General features: G+C 45.6%; 1 protein-coding gene across 2 annotated transcripts in view; it reads right to left on the reverse strand.

Moving 5' to 3' along the window:
- Positions 1-2,624: 2,624 nt before the first annotated feature.
- The window catches only part of MDH2 (malate dehydrogenase 2), a 64,773-nt gene continuing 49,056 nt past the window's right edge, over positions 2,625-18,341 (reverse strand). For both annotated transcript variants that reach the window (XM_033921354.1, XM_033921356.1), the window contains exons 8-9: positions 11,799-11,950; positions 2,625-2,914 (exon numbers count right to left, since the gene is read on the reverse strand). In XM_033921354.1, coding sequence (XP_033777245.1) covers positions 2,783-2,914; positions 11,799-11,950 — 284 coding nt within the window. In that variant the 3' untranslated portion in view covers positions 2,625-2,782. The remainder of the gene's footprint in view (positions 2,915-11,798; positions 11,951-18,341) is intronic.

Here is an 18,341-nt window from a genome sequence, read left to right on the forward strand (position 1 = left end):
GTTGCCTTACATTAGAGGTGGGTGAAGAACATCCTGTGCTAAACAAAGGTTTTTTTAAAAATTAAATGCAAACGTATAGGCCCTGATTCTATAAAGCCCACCTAAAGTTTGATGCCTAATTTAATCAATGCTTATATTGGCACTTAACACCTCACAATCAGCTTTAATTGGACTTAATTGAAAGTTAGGCACCTAACTTGAAAAACTCAATTCGATAAAAAGTAGGTGCCTAGCCCAAAACATGCCCACTTTTAATGTAAGCACATTAAAAGTGGGCATGTTTTTGAATTAGGTGCCGATAGGCTCCAATATTGGCACCTAACTTTACACATAAAAAACCCTGGCATTCAGAAAGCTAAGTGTGATTCTTTAATGGGCACTTAAGTTTTATAGAATTGGTAACTATATTGGCGCCTAACTTTAGGTAGACTTTATAGAATCAGGACCATAGTGACCATATTTTGCAAATGATTGGCGAGTACCACTGCCAAACACAGTATAAAGATCAAATCTCTCCCTACATAGTGAAGGTGCTTAGAAATGGGGGTGCTCAGCACCTACTCACATCCACAGCACTGTGTCTTGTGAGTGCAGGAGTTTTGGGCATGCAAACAATGCCTAGATTGGAAATCTGTTTCCAGAGGTGTTCTTTGCAATGGCATTATTTAGTGCCTAGTTCATGCAAATGCTTCCAATATGTTTAATTAAGTGTGGAAAGTTGTTGGGGTTTTTTTTACGTACACTATAGGGTCCTAAAGTACCCCCTTGCCAGTCAGGTTTTCAGAATATCTACAATGAATATGCATAAACTGCCTCCATTATAAGCAAATTTCATCCTGAAAACCTGACTGGCAAGGGGGTATTCCAGGACTGATTTGAGAGACACTGACCTATAATAACAGGGCAACCCCAACTTATTCTCTATGCTTTTAGGAAAACAAAATAAAAAAGTGAGAGAAATATTGATAATCAGAATATACAAATTGCTTAAGGCTTGACACAGGAGTCCAAGTGCATTTCAGAGAGAGGGGCAAAAAGACATCTGCACCCAGATTGCCTCCAGTTGGACCTCTAGATGACCGAGGGCAAAAAAGGATCTCTCAGGGAAGTCTTAATTTATAGCCAATTATTCTAATTAGGACAACAGGAGAACTCTATTACATATTCTTACTATATTTCATTACCTGTTAAGAAACAAACACTAAATAAGCATACAACATAATCCTAAGGCTAAGAAACAAACACCGGGGGGGAGAGTGGTCAAGATGGTGGCACGTACCTGGTGAGCTCTGTGTCTCTTCTCTGCTGAGCCATAATTTTATTGCAACTGTTTGCTACAATTAAGTTTTGTTATGCCTCATACCAAGAGAAAAGGGACAGTGTGACATTCCTGCGCTAGACCACTCCTCCTCTTCAGTTCAACAGCGATTGGAGAGATACTTCGCCGGGGACCAAGTGGCACTAACCAGAGGCAGTCCCCTGTAAGGCTATTTTTATGTTCTTATCTTAAGGTGGCCAAACAGGTTGAAAAGGTGATGGTGAAAGCTAGAAGGATGCTAGGGTGCATAGTGAGAGGTATGGCGTGTAGGAAAAAGGAGGTATTGATGCCCTTGTATAAGACTCTGGTGAGACCTCATTTAGAATATTGTGTACAATTCTGGAGGCCACACTTTCAAAAAGATATAAAAAGGATGGAGTCGGTCCAGCGGAAGGCTACTAAAACAGTGCGTGGTCTTTGCCATTAGGCATTATGGAGACAGACTTAAAGATCTCAATCTGTATACTTTGGAGGAAAGGTGGGAGAGGGAAAATATGATAGAGACATTGAAATTGAAAAATTTCAAAATGTTACTCAGCAGAGGTGGGAAAGCCCCCAGAGATCTACAATTAACTTCAAAAAGGGGGGAGATTTCAAGCTTCTCTTACTCCTGTCATCGGCATAAAAAACTCCAATCCACTATATCATGGTACACGGTGAGAAGTGGGAAGATTTAGTGTGTATAAATCTCTGAAGCAGCCGAGTACGGTGAAACAAGGCCTTGTTGGAGTGGTTTGTTGGTGTTTTCAGCGTTTTTCAACTGCCTGCTGAACGATTCTTATGTGGATTGAAGACAGAAGACAATACAAGCACAGTGAAACTCCCTAATCTTATCTTTGTCTTATCTCTTTTAAATAGGCTTTAAGACGGGTACAGTCTTATGTGTACAATGCTGCATATATCAAGTAGAGTTCTTGGTTGTGTTTCTCCCAAGCAAACCAGTCTAAGTAACAGAAGATTTTACATCAAACAACAAGAAGCGTTTTGTTTGTGAATAGAACATGCCGTTTTCTGCCTATACAGACTTGATTTGAATCACAAGTTTCTTTCATGAGAGCACTGATGGGCACATAGTTTCCTGCTTCCCTTAGTTATATTAGTATTCAGCTAGATTTAAGAACAGGAACAGAAAAGCCAGTAGGTCTGTTTTTGTACCTTCACTTACTTATATAGTGCCTTTAACAAAATCCAGCCCTATGTCAATGTAAACCACTCATGTATACAGTGCAGCTTTTATGCGAGGCTCAAGGGAACATCAAACGATGTATGCTTCCAGATCATAAAGAATAAAAACAAATATTCCATGAGCTTTTTCAAATAAAAAATAAAAGGCTGTTTTATTGATGAATCAAATCCCAATTGACAAATGAGACAAGTGACCAGTAATACAGTAGACTAAAGTCCTCAAAGTGACATGATGCCTTAATAAATTAAGGAGAGTGGTTCTATGCCCGAGTACACTCTTCACTTACAGCTCTTTACAAAATCCTCCCCTTTCTTAATGGAAGACTTCAGCTCAGCCATGGCCTCGGACACAAGCTTCTCCTCAAAAGCCGTCAGCTTGCCCAGACCAAGATTCTTCTCAATTCCGTTTTTCTAAGAAACAGATAAAGGTGTAAAATGTGGCAAACAAATATTTGCATTATATTTGCTATGCATTTAGACATACAAATTTCTATCACTTCAGTCCCCATCTTTGTATTTCAAAAGCCTTCCTCCTCAGTCTCTCTCCACTAACCCTGTAGTAGTGCAGGGGTTCAACTCATTCCTAAGGACACACCTACTCAGTGAGGTTTTCAAGATACCTACAAAGAATATGCGCGAGAGATTTGTTTACAATGGAGGTATTACATACAAATATCTCAAGGATATCCAGAAAACATGACTGTCTGGATGTGTCATCAGAACAGAGATAAAAACCCTACACTACAGTTTTGATGGAAGGGGAAGGCTCCTGTTATTGTGTGACTGCTCTGTTCGGACACCACTATTTTGTCATTTTTCTTCTTCGCTATAGGATGGTAATCTTCATTTTCCACATGAAATTGTACCTTTTTTCACTAGTGCTTTTGAAAATTATGACATCTTCAAAATTTAAACACCCTAACAGGGATTCCACCAGTGTGGGAGAACTGAGGTAAACTGTGATAGTTAAAGATGAAAGGAGTGTACAACAGTTAGACCTCCTCCGTGATGGGTTTTCCAATTGGCGATATAGTTTTGATAATTAGATAATTTGGTAAATTAATGTAGGTAATATCAGCATCAGTTCTTTAAATGTCTAGTTCAGTATGGCAAGATTCTTCAGTCTTTGTGTTTTTAACTACTTTATTTTAAGTTGGATCTAAGGGATGGTGTGGAGGGAAGGGGGATAGAGTTACTGGATAGGAGGGTAGTTGGGAAGAGAAAGTGAGAGATGGTGGACCCTGGGGTGGTGAGGAAGGAGGAAGAGATGTTGGATGAAAGGGTAGTTGAGAAAAGGAGAGATAGTGGATCTGGGGATGGTGGGGATCCATTGCTGCAGCTGCTCTTTTATTCCTCAGGCCACGAGCAGCGTGAGTGAAGTAAACACGCTGCCTCCTACAGCTGGAAGCTTTCCCTCTGCTACTGCTTCCTGGTCCCTCTTAGGTGCGAAGATGTAGCAGAGAGAAAGTTTCACTCCCGTTGCCAATGGCCTGAAGAGTGCAAGTGTGCTACCTTATCAGATCCCATGGAGGAGATGAACGCGGGGGGGGAGGGGGGGCGGTGTCATTAGAGAAATGCTTGACTGTGGGGATGGAGGCGAAAAAAAGGAAAGATACCAGACCTCCGGGAGAGGGAAGAGAAGGGAAATGGAAGGGGAGCACAGAGATGGAAGATGGATTGTTAACATGGCGAAAGAAGAAAACGACAAATGAGCAGGAGATCCTGGCATGCAAATTATCAGAAGACAAACAGAAACCAGAGCCTGGGACCAACATGATTTGAAAAATGATCAAACAAACCAAAACTGCAGATATGTACAATGATGTAGGCAAATTTTATTGTGACAACCAAAATATATATTAAAACCTTTTTACCAAACAGGGGACCCAACACGGTCCGTGTTTCAGACAACCTTCATCAGGGGTCCATGGTAAAAAAAAGGAAAAAATGTATGTCACGAAAAATGTAGGAAAATACTATAGAAACAAACTCCTATCCCATGACTTTTCAATTTCCTCAGAAGTCTTTCACTGTCAACCAGCTCACCTTTATCCACATGTTCATTCACTCCGGTCTATAATTTTCTGGATCACCTCTGGAACCCTTTTAAAAATCAGCATCGCTCTCCAGTCTTCCAGTACTATGCCGCGCTCCCCTCCCCTTTCCAATCACACCGTAGTGCCGCCGTCTGCTCCCCTTCGAGTCAGTGGTTGAGTTGGGTGGGGGGGAGAAGGAATCGGCTGTTGAGATGTCCTACCCTGCGCGCTGCTACATCTCCCGTGAAGATCAGCGCCGCCGCTGATCTTCACGGGAGATGTAGGACGTCTCAACAGTCGATTCCTTCTCCCCCCCCACCCAACTCAACCACTGACTCGAAGGGGAGCAGACGGCGGCACTACGGTGTGATTGGAAAGGGGAGGGGAGCGCGGCATAGTACTGGAAGACTGGAGAGCGATGCTGATTTTTTTTTTTGTAACTGTTTATTTATGACAAGAGAAAAACAGCACAGCAAAACATCAGGAATATCCAACAACAATACAGGCAGGCAATCTGCAGATCAACAAATCTCCTGATGTCACCCCCCCACCCCCTCCCCCCCTAGTGACAGCACCCTGCTCCCCCCAAAAACCCAAGAACACCCCCAATAGGCACAATTACACCCCAACGTGAGGAAAAGTAGAAAAATCAGAAAAGAAGTGGACCAAAGGTCACAGACCCCCAATAAGAACCCCAAGAAGACACACCCCCACAAAACCCATCCGGCCGAAGCCAATAACTCAGCTGACAACAGAACTATTCATCCCCAAACCCTCCATTGCCAGGTATCTCCCCCAAATATCGTGATATTGCTGCCATTTTCTAGTCAACAGGGCCGAGAGCCGATATTTCTCACACACCCATCCCAATTTCTCTCGCACCAGAGCCAAAGTAGGTGAAGCAGTACTGCGCCAGTGTTGAGCCACAGTCAGCCTAGCCGCTGTAAAAGCCAAGCGTGGGTGTCATCTACCCCTCCAGAGGGAAACCCCAACAAAGCCACCTCAGCTCTTTTCGCGAGAGGCACTTGAAGGAGAGCCCCCACATACTTAAACACCTGGCTCCAGAAGTCTTGAATGGAGGGGCAACTCCACCACATATGAAAGAATGTTCCCCGCTGCCCACATCCCCTCCAACAGAAGTCTGTGCCCGTAGCGGACATCTTGCTCAGAGTCACTGGGGTGAGATACCAGCGCACCAGCATTTTAAGCGCATTCTCCACCAACATAGGGGCTACAGCTAAATGATGTATCCTATACGAAATAGTTTCCCACAGAGATGCCTCAAACACCTGCCCCAAGTCCCCTTCCCAAGCCAGTAAATACGGAGGCTTCCGGTCTTTATCCTGATGCACCCATTTATACAGCAGCGAAATGCAACCTCTACGCACTGGGGACCCCAAAAGCTGCTCAAAGTCAGAACAGCTATAAGCTGCAACATCTGCCCTTTTAGCCTTCTGCAAATAACTTTTCACTTGTAGATACGGGAAGAGGTCCTTAGAATCAAGCTGATAAAGCTTTTGGATCTCTGGAAAAGCACAAATGGACTCTCCCTCTATAAATTGGCCAAAGTACTGCAACCCTTTCCTTGCCCACCGCACAAATATCCCCCCATCTCTGCCCGGTACGAAATCAGAGGCAGTGCACAATGATAAATGATGCAACCCCTTACTACGACCCAAGAGTTTGCCAGCCTCTCCCTTCCACACCCTCATTGTCCAATTAGTAAACGGGTTAGAAATGCTTCCCAACTCCCGTGCCCCCAAGTCCCCCCACATAAGCGACCCTAGGGTACGAGCCCCTCCCGAGCCACTCAAAACTCCCTGCTCTACCTGCACCCACAACTTCAAAGATGGCGCATGCCACTCCACTCCCGCTCGGAGTTGAGCCGCGCGGTAGTAATGCTCCAAATGGGGGAGTCCCAGACCCCCTTCTGCTTTAAACTTGAACATGGCCCATTGAGCCACCTTGGGTCGTCTACCTCCCCACACGAATCGTAAAAGGTTCCGCTGCCATCGGAGAAGATACTGTCTAGGGACCTCAATAGGCAAAACCTGAAAAAAATATAAGAACTTCGGCAGTACCAACATCCTAATAACCTCCATGCGCCCCATCCAAGACACATATAATGAGGCCCACCGATCCATATCCCTAGCTAGGGATGCTACCAAAGGAATATAGTTAAGCTGAAATAGGGATGTCCAATCCACCCCCAACTGAATACCCAGATATCGTATAGGGCCCTTAACCCACCGAAAGGGCACCACCCTCTGAATACACGGAATATCCACTACCGGGACCGATATATTAAGTATCTCCGTTTTTGTCATATTGGCTTTAAAGCCTGATAAAGCCCCATAGTCTGTCATAAGATCCTGAAGGGATCTAAGGGACTCCGCCGAGCCCTCCACAATTGCTAAAATATCGTCAGCAAATAAGGACAATTTATGCTCACCCCCTTGAACCCGTACGCCCTTCACCCCAGAGGCTAGTCGGATCTTTTGCGCAAGAGGCTCAATCACCAAAGCAAAAAGCAAAGGTGAGAGCGGACAATCCTGTCTCGTTCCCCGCCTGAGCTCAAAAGGAGCAGAGTATACCCCATTAAGTTTCACACACGCCAGAGGTCCGTTATACAAAGACAGAATCCAAGACACATATCTGGCCCCCAGACCTACATGGTGAAGAACTGCCTCCATAAAACGCCAATCCACACGGTCAAAGGCCTTCTCGGCATCCACCGCCACTGCTACCCAAGGACCTCCACTGCGTCGGGCCTGCCAAATCAAGTTCAAGACTTTGCGGATTCCATCTGCCGCCTGCCTTCCCCCTATGAATCCCACCTGATCTGGGTGAATAAGTGTCGGCATGTGAGGGGATAAACGATCAGCCAGCACTCGAGCCAGAATTTTGGTATCAATACCCAACAGTGAGATAGGCCTGTAGCTCCCACACTGAGTGGCATCCTTCCCAGGCTTTGGTAAAATCGTGATCCCAGCCAGCCGCATATAAAAGAGCAATTGGGCTCCCTCTCTCAGATTATTGTATAAACGCACCAACAATGGAGCCACCAATGTAGACATCTTCTTGTAAAACAACCCCGTGAACCCATCTAAGCCCGGTGATTTCCCCGGTCTCAATTGTCTAATCACATTATGTACCTCCTCCAACGTAATGTCCTCATCCAGCCCCTGCGCTTCACAGGCCGTAAGGGATGCCAAGCCCAAATCCTGAAGATACTTCCCAATTTCTTCCCCCGACCCCTGACTCTCTGGCGTATAAAGCTGCTGATAGAATTCACGAAATCGTGCATGAATAGCCCCCTCAGCTGTCAATGTTTGTCCCGAGCCATCCTTAATAGCCATAATATTAGACTGCGTCTGCTGCAGGCGCAGACGATGAGCCAGCAATTTCCCCGCTCTATTACCAGATTCAAAGAACCTTAAACGAAGACGTTCAAGATTGAATTGAATCACCTCATCCTCCATCTTCCCCAATTCCGCCCGAACTTCCCTTATCCGAAGCCCAAGGGGAGCTCCCCCCTGGCCCCTCTTATGTTGATCTACCAGTTGACGTAAAGTCTCTCTCAGACTCCGTTCCTTTTGCAATTGAAGCCTCTTTTTATGAGCGGCCATAGAAATAAGCTCCCCCCGCAGTACGGCCTTCAAACTTTCCCATATTGTTATCGGAGAGTAGGAATCAACATTATTATGCTCCAAAAAGTTCTCAATAACCTGCTCCACCTTGCGGACCATCTGCGGATCTTTCAATAAACTATCATTCAATCTCCAGTAGTGATCCCCTACTCTCGAAGCTCCCCATCGCACATCCATCCAAATGGGAGCATGATCTGACCAGCCAATGTCCCCAATGGAGGACCCCAGTAGTCTACCCCCCCCATCCCTTATCCAGATATAGCATGTCAATTCTAGTATAGACCCCATGAACAGGGGAGTAGTAAGTATAATCTTTATCCAGGCAATGCTGAGATCTCCACCCATCTACAATATTGAGTACGTCAACCAAGTGTCTAAGGCGTTTCCTATCGGACTTAAGCCGGTCCCCTCCAACCCCCGTAGAGTCCCACCTGGGATTCATAACTAAATTAAAATCCCCTCCCACAATCACCGACCCCTTCTTAACCTGCAGTACCTTGGCCAATACCTCATCGAAAAAAGAACCCTGTTTAGAATTCGGGGCATATAAATTCACCAGGGTGACCACCTCCCCATTTATCTGCCCCACCCAAATCATTTTTTATTTATTCAATTTTTTCTATACCGTTCTCCCAGGGGAGTTCAGAACGGTTTACATGAATTTATTCAGGTACTCAAGCATTTTTCCCTGTCTGTCCCGGCGGGCTCACAATCTACCTAATGTACCTGGGGCAATGGGGGGATTAAGTGACTTGCCCAGGATCACAAGGAGCAGCGTGGGTTTGAACCCACAACCCCAGGGTGCTGAGGCTGTAGCTTTAACCACTGCGCCACACACAGCGCCCCCTCTCATCCCTCCATTCCCGTTCAGGCACGATCTTAAGACGTTTAGCAAACAAAATGCCCACCCCTGCCTTTTTCCTTTCTGTCCTATTAGAGGCCCAGACCCTTCCCGGATATTCTCTATATTGTACCAGCTTCTCCCCAGGGCGCACAAAATGAGTTTCCTGAATGAAGCTGATATCAATACGCAGCCTTTTCAACTCCTTCAACAAAAGCTGGCGTTTACGTGGCATATTGAGGCCCTTAACGTTAAAACTGCCCAATCTCAAAGAATCAGGTCCCATGACTCAAGAATCCTACCCCACACCCTGCACCCCTCTTCCCCTTCCCCCCACTCCAGATCCAAAAGCCCATGCTGTCACCTACCCATCCCCCTATCCCCACCCCCCACCAGCCCCCCCCCCCTCCCAACCCTACCCATATCCACCTGCTCCTCAGCCCTTCCATGACTCCGGGTGACCCCCCCCAGCTCATGAACCCCTCATCCATTCCCCCTCCCCTCCCCAGCCCCCCAACAAGCATTCATCCTCAGTCCCACTCCCATAGGCACCCTCTCACACTCACCCCCATGAAGAAAACCCCTCACATCCAACCCCCCACACAGTCCCAGCCACACATCTGCCCAGTCAAGGCATTGACAGTCCCAATTGTCCAAGTGCAGCCAAGCAGGATCCGCCATTGTTCACTCGCCACTGCTCACTCGCCAGTGCCATTGGAAGGTCCAGCTCCGCTTCTTCCACATGGTTCCTCCACCTCTCGACCACCAGCACCCGGCTTTCGGGACCTGGTCACACGCTCTCTCCAGCGAAATTTCTCTGACTGCTGGGTCCCTTGCCGGTCCGACATCAGAACCTCTCCAGTAAGGATCCCCTCCTTCCGCAACAGCTTGCCAGCCTCCGCTACAGTGGTCACTTTCTTATGGACACCGTTAATAGTGAGAAGGAGCCCAAAGGGGAACAGCCATCTATATCTGAGGTTGTTCTGCTTCAGGATCATCACGATCGGGCGAAACTCTCTCCTGCGTTGCAAAGTAATAGCAGAAAGGTCCTGAAACACCTCCACTTTATGGGTCTTCCACTCAAACGACCCCAGATCACGGGCCTTGCACACCATCTGCTCCTTGTCTGCATAATTGTGGAGACATGCAATAATGTCCCTTGGATAGTCATCTCGCTTGGGTCCCAGTGTGCGATGAGCCCGGTCCACTTTCAAGACCCCACTGGGCTCTCCGCCGTCGTCAGCCAGGGAGAAGAGAGAGTGATATATCTCCTGCACCACCTTCACCGCATCTGCATAATTCGCCGATTCTGGTACACCGCGGATGCGGACATTTTTCCGGCGGGACCGGTTTTCCAAATCCTCCACCCGGTGGTAACAGTCCTGCCAGTCCTTTTGGGCTGCCTCAAATGCCCCACTCAAATTTTGTACCACCTCCTCCTGCTCCCCCATTCTCCTTTCAGTCTCCTCCACTCTCCCCATGAGGTCGGCTATGTCCCTCTTGATTTCCTTCACTGCGTCCCGGATTTTCCCTTTGACACCAGCAACTTCCTGCTTAATGTCGCAAACCCATTGCTGGAGGTCTGCTTTAGTCACAGCTGCGGAAGAGGAATCCATTCTCCGCAGTCTCGGAGAAGACCCCCTCTCCGACTCTTCATCGGACCCGCTCTCCCCGGACTCACGCTGGGACGCGCACGAGGCTCCGCGCGACTGGCGCAGGCCGCTCTTTTCTGGCGCCTTCTCGTGCGGTCTCCCTTCGTCGGGTTTCTTTTTAGACGGCATATTCCGAAGCCGCTCAGCTGCACTCGCACAGCTCACCGGGTGCCCCGCTCGCTACCGCGGCTTGCCTGCTCCTGATCGGGGGAACGTTCGCTCGAGGATCAGAGCTCCGGCTCTAACCCGCCATTCAGGGTGATGACGTCACCGGAAGTCGCGATGCTGATTTTTAAAAGGGTTCCAGAGGTGGTCCAGAAAATTATAGACCGGAGTGAATGAACATGTGGATAAAGGTGAGCTGGTTGACAGTGAAAGACTTCTGAGGAAATTGAAAAGTCATGGGATAGGAGTTTGTTTCTATTGTATTTTCCTACATTTTTCGTGACATACATTTTTTCCTTTTTTTACCATGGACCCCTGATGAAGGTTGTCCGAAACACGGACCGTGTTTGGTCCCCTGTTTGGTAAAAAGGTTTTAATATATATTTTGGTTGTCACAATAAAATTTGCCTACATCGTTGTACATATCTGCAGTTTTGGTTTGTTTGTTCCTGATTGGTTTTTTCACTTCAGACAAGGTTGGACTCCTCCTCCTCTTGTTTCTGTTGAAAAATGACCAGACAACAAATGGTAGAAAAAATAATTTTATTTTCTGTTTTGTGATTACAATGTGTCAGATTTGAAATGTGTATCCTGCCAGAGCTGGAGTTAGACTGCAAACGTGAGCTAGCACTTAACAAAGAGAGGAAAAGTCTTTTATGTTTATTTTGTTTACACCACAGTGCCAGTGTGGGTAGGAGAGGGCAAAGAGGGTGGGGTGGGTAAAGAGGCTATAAAATAAACCCACCAGGAAGTTTGGAAAAAAAAACCAACAACACACCACCAAAAAAACACCCAATTGGGCAGAAAAATCAATTCAATAGGCTGAATCGAATCTTTTCCTGAATCAGACAGCACTAATGATAACTGAATATTTACTTAATTATCAAACAGTTCCAGACTTACCCACCCTTGCCAGCCTGTCCATGTGTGTCCACAAGCCTTCATACATACCCCAAGTAAGACTGGTGTGGAGAAGTAAGGGCTTTCTGTTTCCTCTGACCGGACGAAGGAGCACTCGATCACACCCTCCTTTCCATTCATAGCATCCAAGAGAGAGAAGACAAACCTGGCTCCTGCATATGCCATAGATAATGTGGCAGAACCTGAAAGATACCAGTTCCCCAGTTGTAACACTAGCAACACTATACCAGAACAAATTAAAGCTTCAAGCCTATCCACAATGGAGAAAAGAATTAGAAAGAAGGAAGACAATATCTCCTAGTGCAAAGAGATGGATAAACTACCTGCAAATTTACACATGCACCAGCCCTCTGCATACAGAAAAGCAATCACATTTTTCATAGCTCTTTAGTAGAAAGATCTGGGAACCTGTGAAGCAAAGCACTGCTCACAGGAAAGTTCTCTTCCCTTCCCAATGTGACAAAATGGACATTACAAATAAAGATTAGGTTCTTACCTCAATAATCATCTTTCTTGCAAATAGGTATGTCATTCTGGACAAGTGGATAGTGAATCCAATCCCGCACACTTTCCAGAAGGTATCAATCACCATGTTCAACTCCTCCTCCTTCCTTAGTGGAGTATGCTGCCCCCTTCAGTTTGTGCCAAGCAGGCGATAGCCCTCATGACAGAATATAATGAGTAGTAGTATGGAGATATTCCCCTAATAACAGGTCTGGTCTGCTCTGTAAGAAGTATACAACCATATACACTTGAACATAAACTGAGATTTTTGGGCCCCCTCCAAAAAAGGCTCAAAAATGGGGGGTCTCTGTTTATGTTCAGGTCAGTGCCCACCTGCCCCCCTCCTGGACCTGTTGCAGGCCTCCATCGGACCTGCTGTAGACCTGGTAGTCCAACGGTAGGCCAGGACAGGAGGGATCCCTCCCGCCTCCTGTCCCAGCTTACTCTCACCATTCTTACCTAAAAAGGTTAGGGCTCCTTCAACTTGGAAAAGAGAAGGCTGAGGGGAGATATGATTGAAGCCTACAAAATCCTGAGTGGAGTAGAATGGGCACAAGTGGATCGATTTTTTTACTTCTTCAAAAATTACAAAGGCTAGGTGACACTATGAAATTGCAGGGAAATACAATAGGAAGAAATATTTCTTCACTCAGAGAACAGTTAAGCTCTGGAATGTGTTGCCAGAGGTTGGGGTAAAGGTGGATGGTGTAGCTGGTTTTAAGAAAGGTTTGGACTAATTCCTGGAGGAAAAGTCCATAGTCTGTTATTAAGACATGGGGGAAGCCTCTGCTTGCCTTGGATCGGTAGCATGAAATGTTGCTATTCTTTGGGTTTTGGGCCAGGTACTAGTGACCTGGATTAGCCATCGTGAGAACGGGTTACTGTGTTTGATGGACCATTGTTCTGACCCAGTAAGGCTATTATTATGTTCTTACTTCCCTCCTGCCTCCCCGATTAGTACACACAGTACCTTAAACTCCCTGGTGGTCCAGCGGTGAACCAGGGCAGGAGGAATCTTCATACACTCCTGCTTTGTGCAGAGTCGTCATCTGAATGGCTGCTGAGAGTTCTTGTGGCAACCTCGTGAGCTCCTGCAGGCTCCACAAGAACTTGCCCCAGCCAGATAGCGGCTGTGCATGAGGCAGGAGCGTATGAAGATTGCTCCTACCCTAGTTCACTGCTCAACCACCACTGAGTTTAAAGGTACAGTTTATACTAATCGGGAAGGCAGGAAGGAGGTGAGAATTGTGAGAGTCGGCAGGAACAGGAGGAATCCTTCCTGTCCTGGTCCACCACTGGACCACCAGGTCTTATGGCAAATCTGGTGGTGGACTGCAAGGCATCAGGAGGGAGGGGGGGAACAGGGTGCAGAGCTTGGCAGGGCAGAGCACTGGAATATAAACATACACACACACACATACCCAGTTTATATTCAAGTCAACATTTTTTCCTCTTTTTGGGGGGAAAAAGATTACTTCTATATTTGGATCAGTTTATATTTGAGTATATATATGGTAAATACAATTTGTAAACATAAAAAGGGTGGACCAGATAGCCACCCTACAGATCTCAGGTGGAACCAACCAGGACTTTGCCTGTGAATGCACTTTCAAAGCTATTGGGGTCTGTTTCCCACAGGCAATATAAACTGACTCAATGGTCCTGTGAATCCATCTGGAGATAGTAGCCTTAGATGCCTCCTTGCCCAGTGTAGCCTGATTGGTGAGCACGAACAAATGATCAGAGCAAAACTCATTAGTGACTCTGATACTGCAGCAATAATCTCTGCACATCGAGCAGCTGGAGAACTTTGTCTTTTTTCTTAAAACCCATGGAAATGAATGTTAGCAGGTGCACTTCCTGGTTCACATGGCAAAATGAAGGTATCACACACAGGGAACCCCCTGATTCTGAAATCTTAGGAAAGGGATCTCTGCAGGAAAGCTTCTGCAATTCTGAGACCCTTCCCACCCAAGTGATAGCTACTAAAAAGGTTGTCTTCAATGATAGATCCAAAGACGCCTACTGTACGGGCTCATATGGATGGACAGATCCTGGATAACAGTGTTAAGGTTCCAAGATGGAAAAGGCTGGCGAACAGGCGGACGTGACCTGAGCACTCTCTTCAGATTACATCTGGGTGAGAGGCCAATGAGCTCCCTTGGGCTCTGAAACACAAAATGCCAGCCACTTGACACTAAGAGAACTGACTGCCAGTCCCTTTTTTGATTCCTGCTTGGAGAAAAGCTAGTACCACCGAGACTGGAGCTCATAGTGGTTCCACCTGTTTATTAATACACCAGTGCTGAAACATCTTCCAGGCCTTAGCATAAGCAGAGACTGTGAATGGCTTCTTAGCTCCCAGGAGGGTAGCAATAACCACCTTCAAATATCCCCTGCACTTTAAACCTTTTCCTATCATAATAAATTTTACGTTATGCTGGTTCCAATCGTAATTATTTTAGCAAAGTTTTGTATTATTCACTGTTATCATTTACGGCTATTGTAAACACAACGGCCCAATAGATGGGACAAATGATAGGTAGAAGGTATACTGTATGTCCCATGCCATGGGACATATGATGGCAACGACATTTTTTGGAATGTCCCATCATAACTCCACATGCTCAAGAGACCAAAACGTTCATGCTCTTAAGAACATAAGAATTGCCGCTGTGGGTCAGACAAGTGGTCCATCATGCCCAGCAGTCCACTCATGCAGCGACCTTCTGGTCAAAGACCGGTGCCTTAACTGAGGCTAGCTCTACCTGTGTACACTATTGTTCACCAGGAACTCGTCTAACTTTGTCCTGAAACCCTGGAGGGTGTTTTCCCCTATGACAGACTCCAGAAGAGTGTTCCAGTTTTCTACCACTCTCTGGGTGAAGAAGAACTTCCTTACGTTCATACGGAATCTATCCCCTTTCAACTTTAGAGAGTGCCCTCTCGTTCTCCCTGCCTTGGAGAGGGTGAACAACCTGTCCTTATCTACTAAGTCTATCCCCTTCAGGAACTTGAATGTTTCGATCATGTCCCATCTCAATCACCTCTGTTTGAGGGAGAAGCCCAGTTTCTATAACCTTTCACTGTACGGCAGCTCCTCCAACCCCTTAACCATCTTAATCGCTCTTCTCTGGACCCTTTTGAGTAGTACCGTGTCCTTCTTCATGTATGGTGATCAGTACTCCAGGTGAGGGCACACTATGGCCCAGTACAGCGGCATGATAACCTTCTCTGATCTGTTCGTGATCCCCTTTTTTATCATTCCTAGCATTATGTTTGCCCTTTTTGCAGCCACTGCACATTGTGTGGATGGCTTCATCGACTTGTCGATCAGAACTCCCAAGTCCCTTTCCTGGGAGGTCTCTCCAAGTACCGCCCCGGACATCTTGTATTCGTGCATGAGATTTTTGTTACCGACATGTATCACTTTACATTTATCCACGTTGAACCTCATCTGCCATGTCGATGCTCACTCCTCAAGCTTGATTATGTCACGTTGCGTGGGAGCTTGTTACTGACCTGGAGGGACATCAGAGGAGACTATTTGGCTGCCCCCAAGTCTCCTGCAGCAGCAGTTCGTCTTCTCTCTGACCTAGCTGGCAGGCACTGATAGAGATGTCATCGGGTCCGTCTCCAACTGTTTTAAAGAGCAGCCGCTGCTGCGGTTGCGGCCGCAGGGCGTGGCCGAAGGCCCCTTTGGGCACGTCCCTTGGAGCCATGAGGAGTCGGGGAGTCGGAATTCAAGTTGGTATTATTTACTTTTATATTTGTGGCTTTAGATTTGAATATGGGGAAAAGGAAAATCAAGCCAAAAAGTTCAACACCAGCTGTATCTGGCCCCATGGACAGGCATTTAACATTACTATCTGAAAATCCATCAGTAGTACCATTACATATCGATTCCTCCTTGTCAGGAGCTTCAATGAGTCCCCTCGAACTGACTCCTCCCCTTCACCCAGTATCAAGTGATAGTAGGAATATAAACCCTACTATGTCCAATGGACAAGTGATATCCTCCAATCATATTAATAAGTTAGTTTATACTGAAATACCTAAACCACTGATTTTTTCAGGTGGAGTGGAGGAGAATCCACTAACGGAGGAAACACAGGATATTACCCTAAAAGATTTATGGTTAGGTATTTCTAGAGTTGAAGGGTTTCTCAGGACAATGATGAAACAGTCAGTTTCTCATAAATTAGAAAATGTGGATTCCAATTTGAATTGTTTGGATAAACGATTAAATGTCATGGAAACTCAATGTAATACACTTCAAGCTGTCTCGGTATCTGCTGTTAAAGATTCTACAGTGATACATTCTAAAATAGAATCTATGGAAAATATGAATAGAGCGAAAAACCTCCGCTTAGTCAATTTCCCAGTAACTCAATTATTGTCACCTGAAATTTTATTAAGGAAGTTTTTTTAAAGAACTACTGGGATTGGCCAATGCGGAGAATTTTCCAATAAATAACTACTATTACATTCCTCAAAAAAAAAAAAAAAAAAAATAGAATCTGCCCAGGAGGTGGACCATTTGGTCACGACTGAAGTAAATTTGACTGAATTTTTGGAAGATACTCAGGATGTGATCCAGAGTCTGTCCACCCTGGTGATAACATGCATGAGTGAGATAGATAAGATGTTAATAATGAAACTTTATTTCAAAAACAGGTTAATGAAATTTTGTGGGGATCTGGTTTAGGATTTTTCCGGATGTCTCTAGAGCCACTCAATTAAGAAGGGAAGAGTTTCTTTAGTTAAAAGTTAGAGTTTTGGCTCTAGAGGCATCTTTTTACCTGAAATTTCCTTGTAAATGTTTAGTTAAGATGCAGGATATTGAGTATGTTTTTGGGACCAGTGTTCCCTCTAAGCGGGCGGGTGTTGTGAGCAAACTTTTTTCACCGTGAGCCAAAAATATCGGGCGCCAGCAAGTTATGAGCCAACTCGCCCGATTCTCCTCTCGCCGCCCTGCCATCTGCCGTACGCCTCTTCCGATCGTGCGCTGTGACGAGAAACGTGTGCGCTGCGATGTAATATTTTGTGCGTATAACAAAAATAAATTTGGGGAAATAAATAAAACCATTTGAACTTCAAATGGTTTTATTTATTTCCCCAAATTTATTTTTGTTATACGCATTGAAAATATTTGATATTGCGTTTAAATCAAAATCTCAATAAACTTGAAACGAGTGCCCGTGAGATTGTGGGAGGGTTAAATACTCAAAACTTAGAAGTTTTTGCTACGCCAGCTTTCTGGTATCTTTACATACAGTGGCGTACCTAGCATATGTAACATCCGGGGCCCATCATTTTTTGGCACCCCCCCCCCCCATCTGTAAGAAAAACATGATTTTTAGTAACAAACCACACGTCACACATGAGTACCTAGGAAAAGGCAGCATCTTACATATTGCAGTGAGCAGTACATCAATACACCCATTGTAAAACTAAACAAGCCAGACCAGCACAGATCAATCCTACACCGTCAATCCTAACAGAAAACCATGTCTTTCGAACACACAGAACACAGAAAACACCTTCGCCTAGTAAGGAATATGTAATCACAAACTAACCCCTCCCTCTTTTACAAAACTGTAGTGTGGATTTTAGCTACGGAGGTAACAGCTCTGATGCTCATAAAATTCTGAGCATCAGAGCTGCTACCACCAAGGCTGGTGCTAAAAACGCTTCACAGTTTTGTAAAAGGGGGGATAAAATAAAAATACATAGACAAAGGTTAAATTGAACCAGCAAGAAGCTGGACTCTGCATACAATGCTTCACAGAAACAGTGACACATGTCTCCTAAAGCAATAAATAAATAGAAATTTTTTTCTACCTTTGTCTTCTGTGGTTTCTCCTTTCCTCATCTTCTTGTAACTCTCTTCCTTCCATTCACTGTCTGCCGTCTCTCTTCCCCTATATGGCATCTTCTCTCCTTCTATGCCCCTTCCAGAAACTGTATGCCTCCCCCTTCCATCTCTCCTTTCACCCCATTGGTCTGGCATCTCTCTCCTCGCCTTCCCTCTCCCACACCTCTCCTCATAGTCTGGTATCTCCCCTT

This window comes from Geotrypetes seraphini, chromosome 15 (genome assembly GCF_902459505.1).
Source record: "Geotrypetes seraphini chromosome 15, aGeoSer1.1, whole genome shotgun sequence".
Lineage (NCBI taxonomy): Eukaryota > Metazoa > Chordata > Amphibia > Gymnophiona > Dermophiidae > Geotrypetes > Geotrypetes seraphini.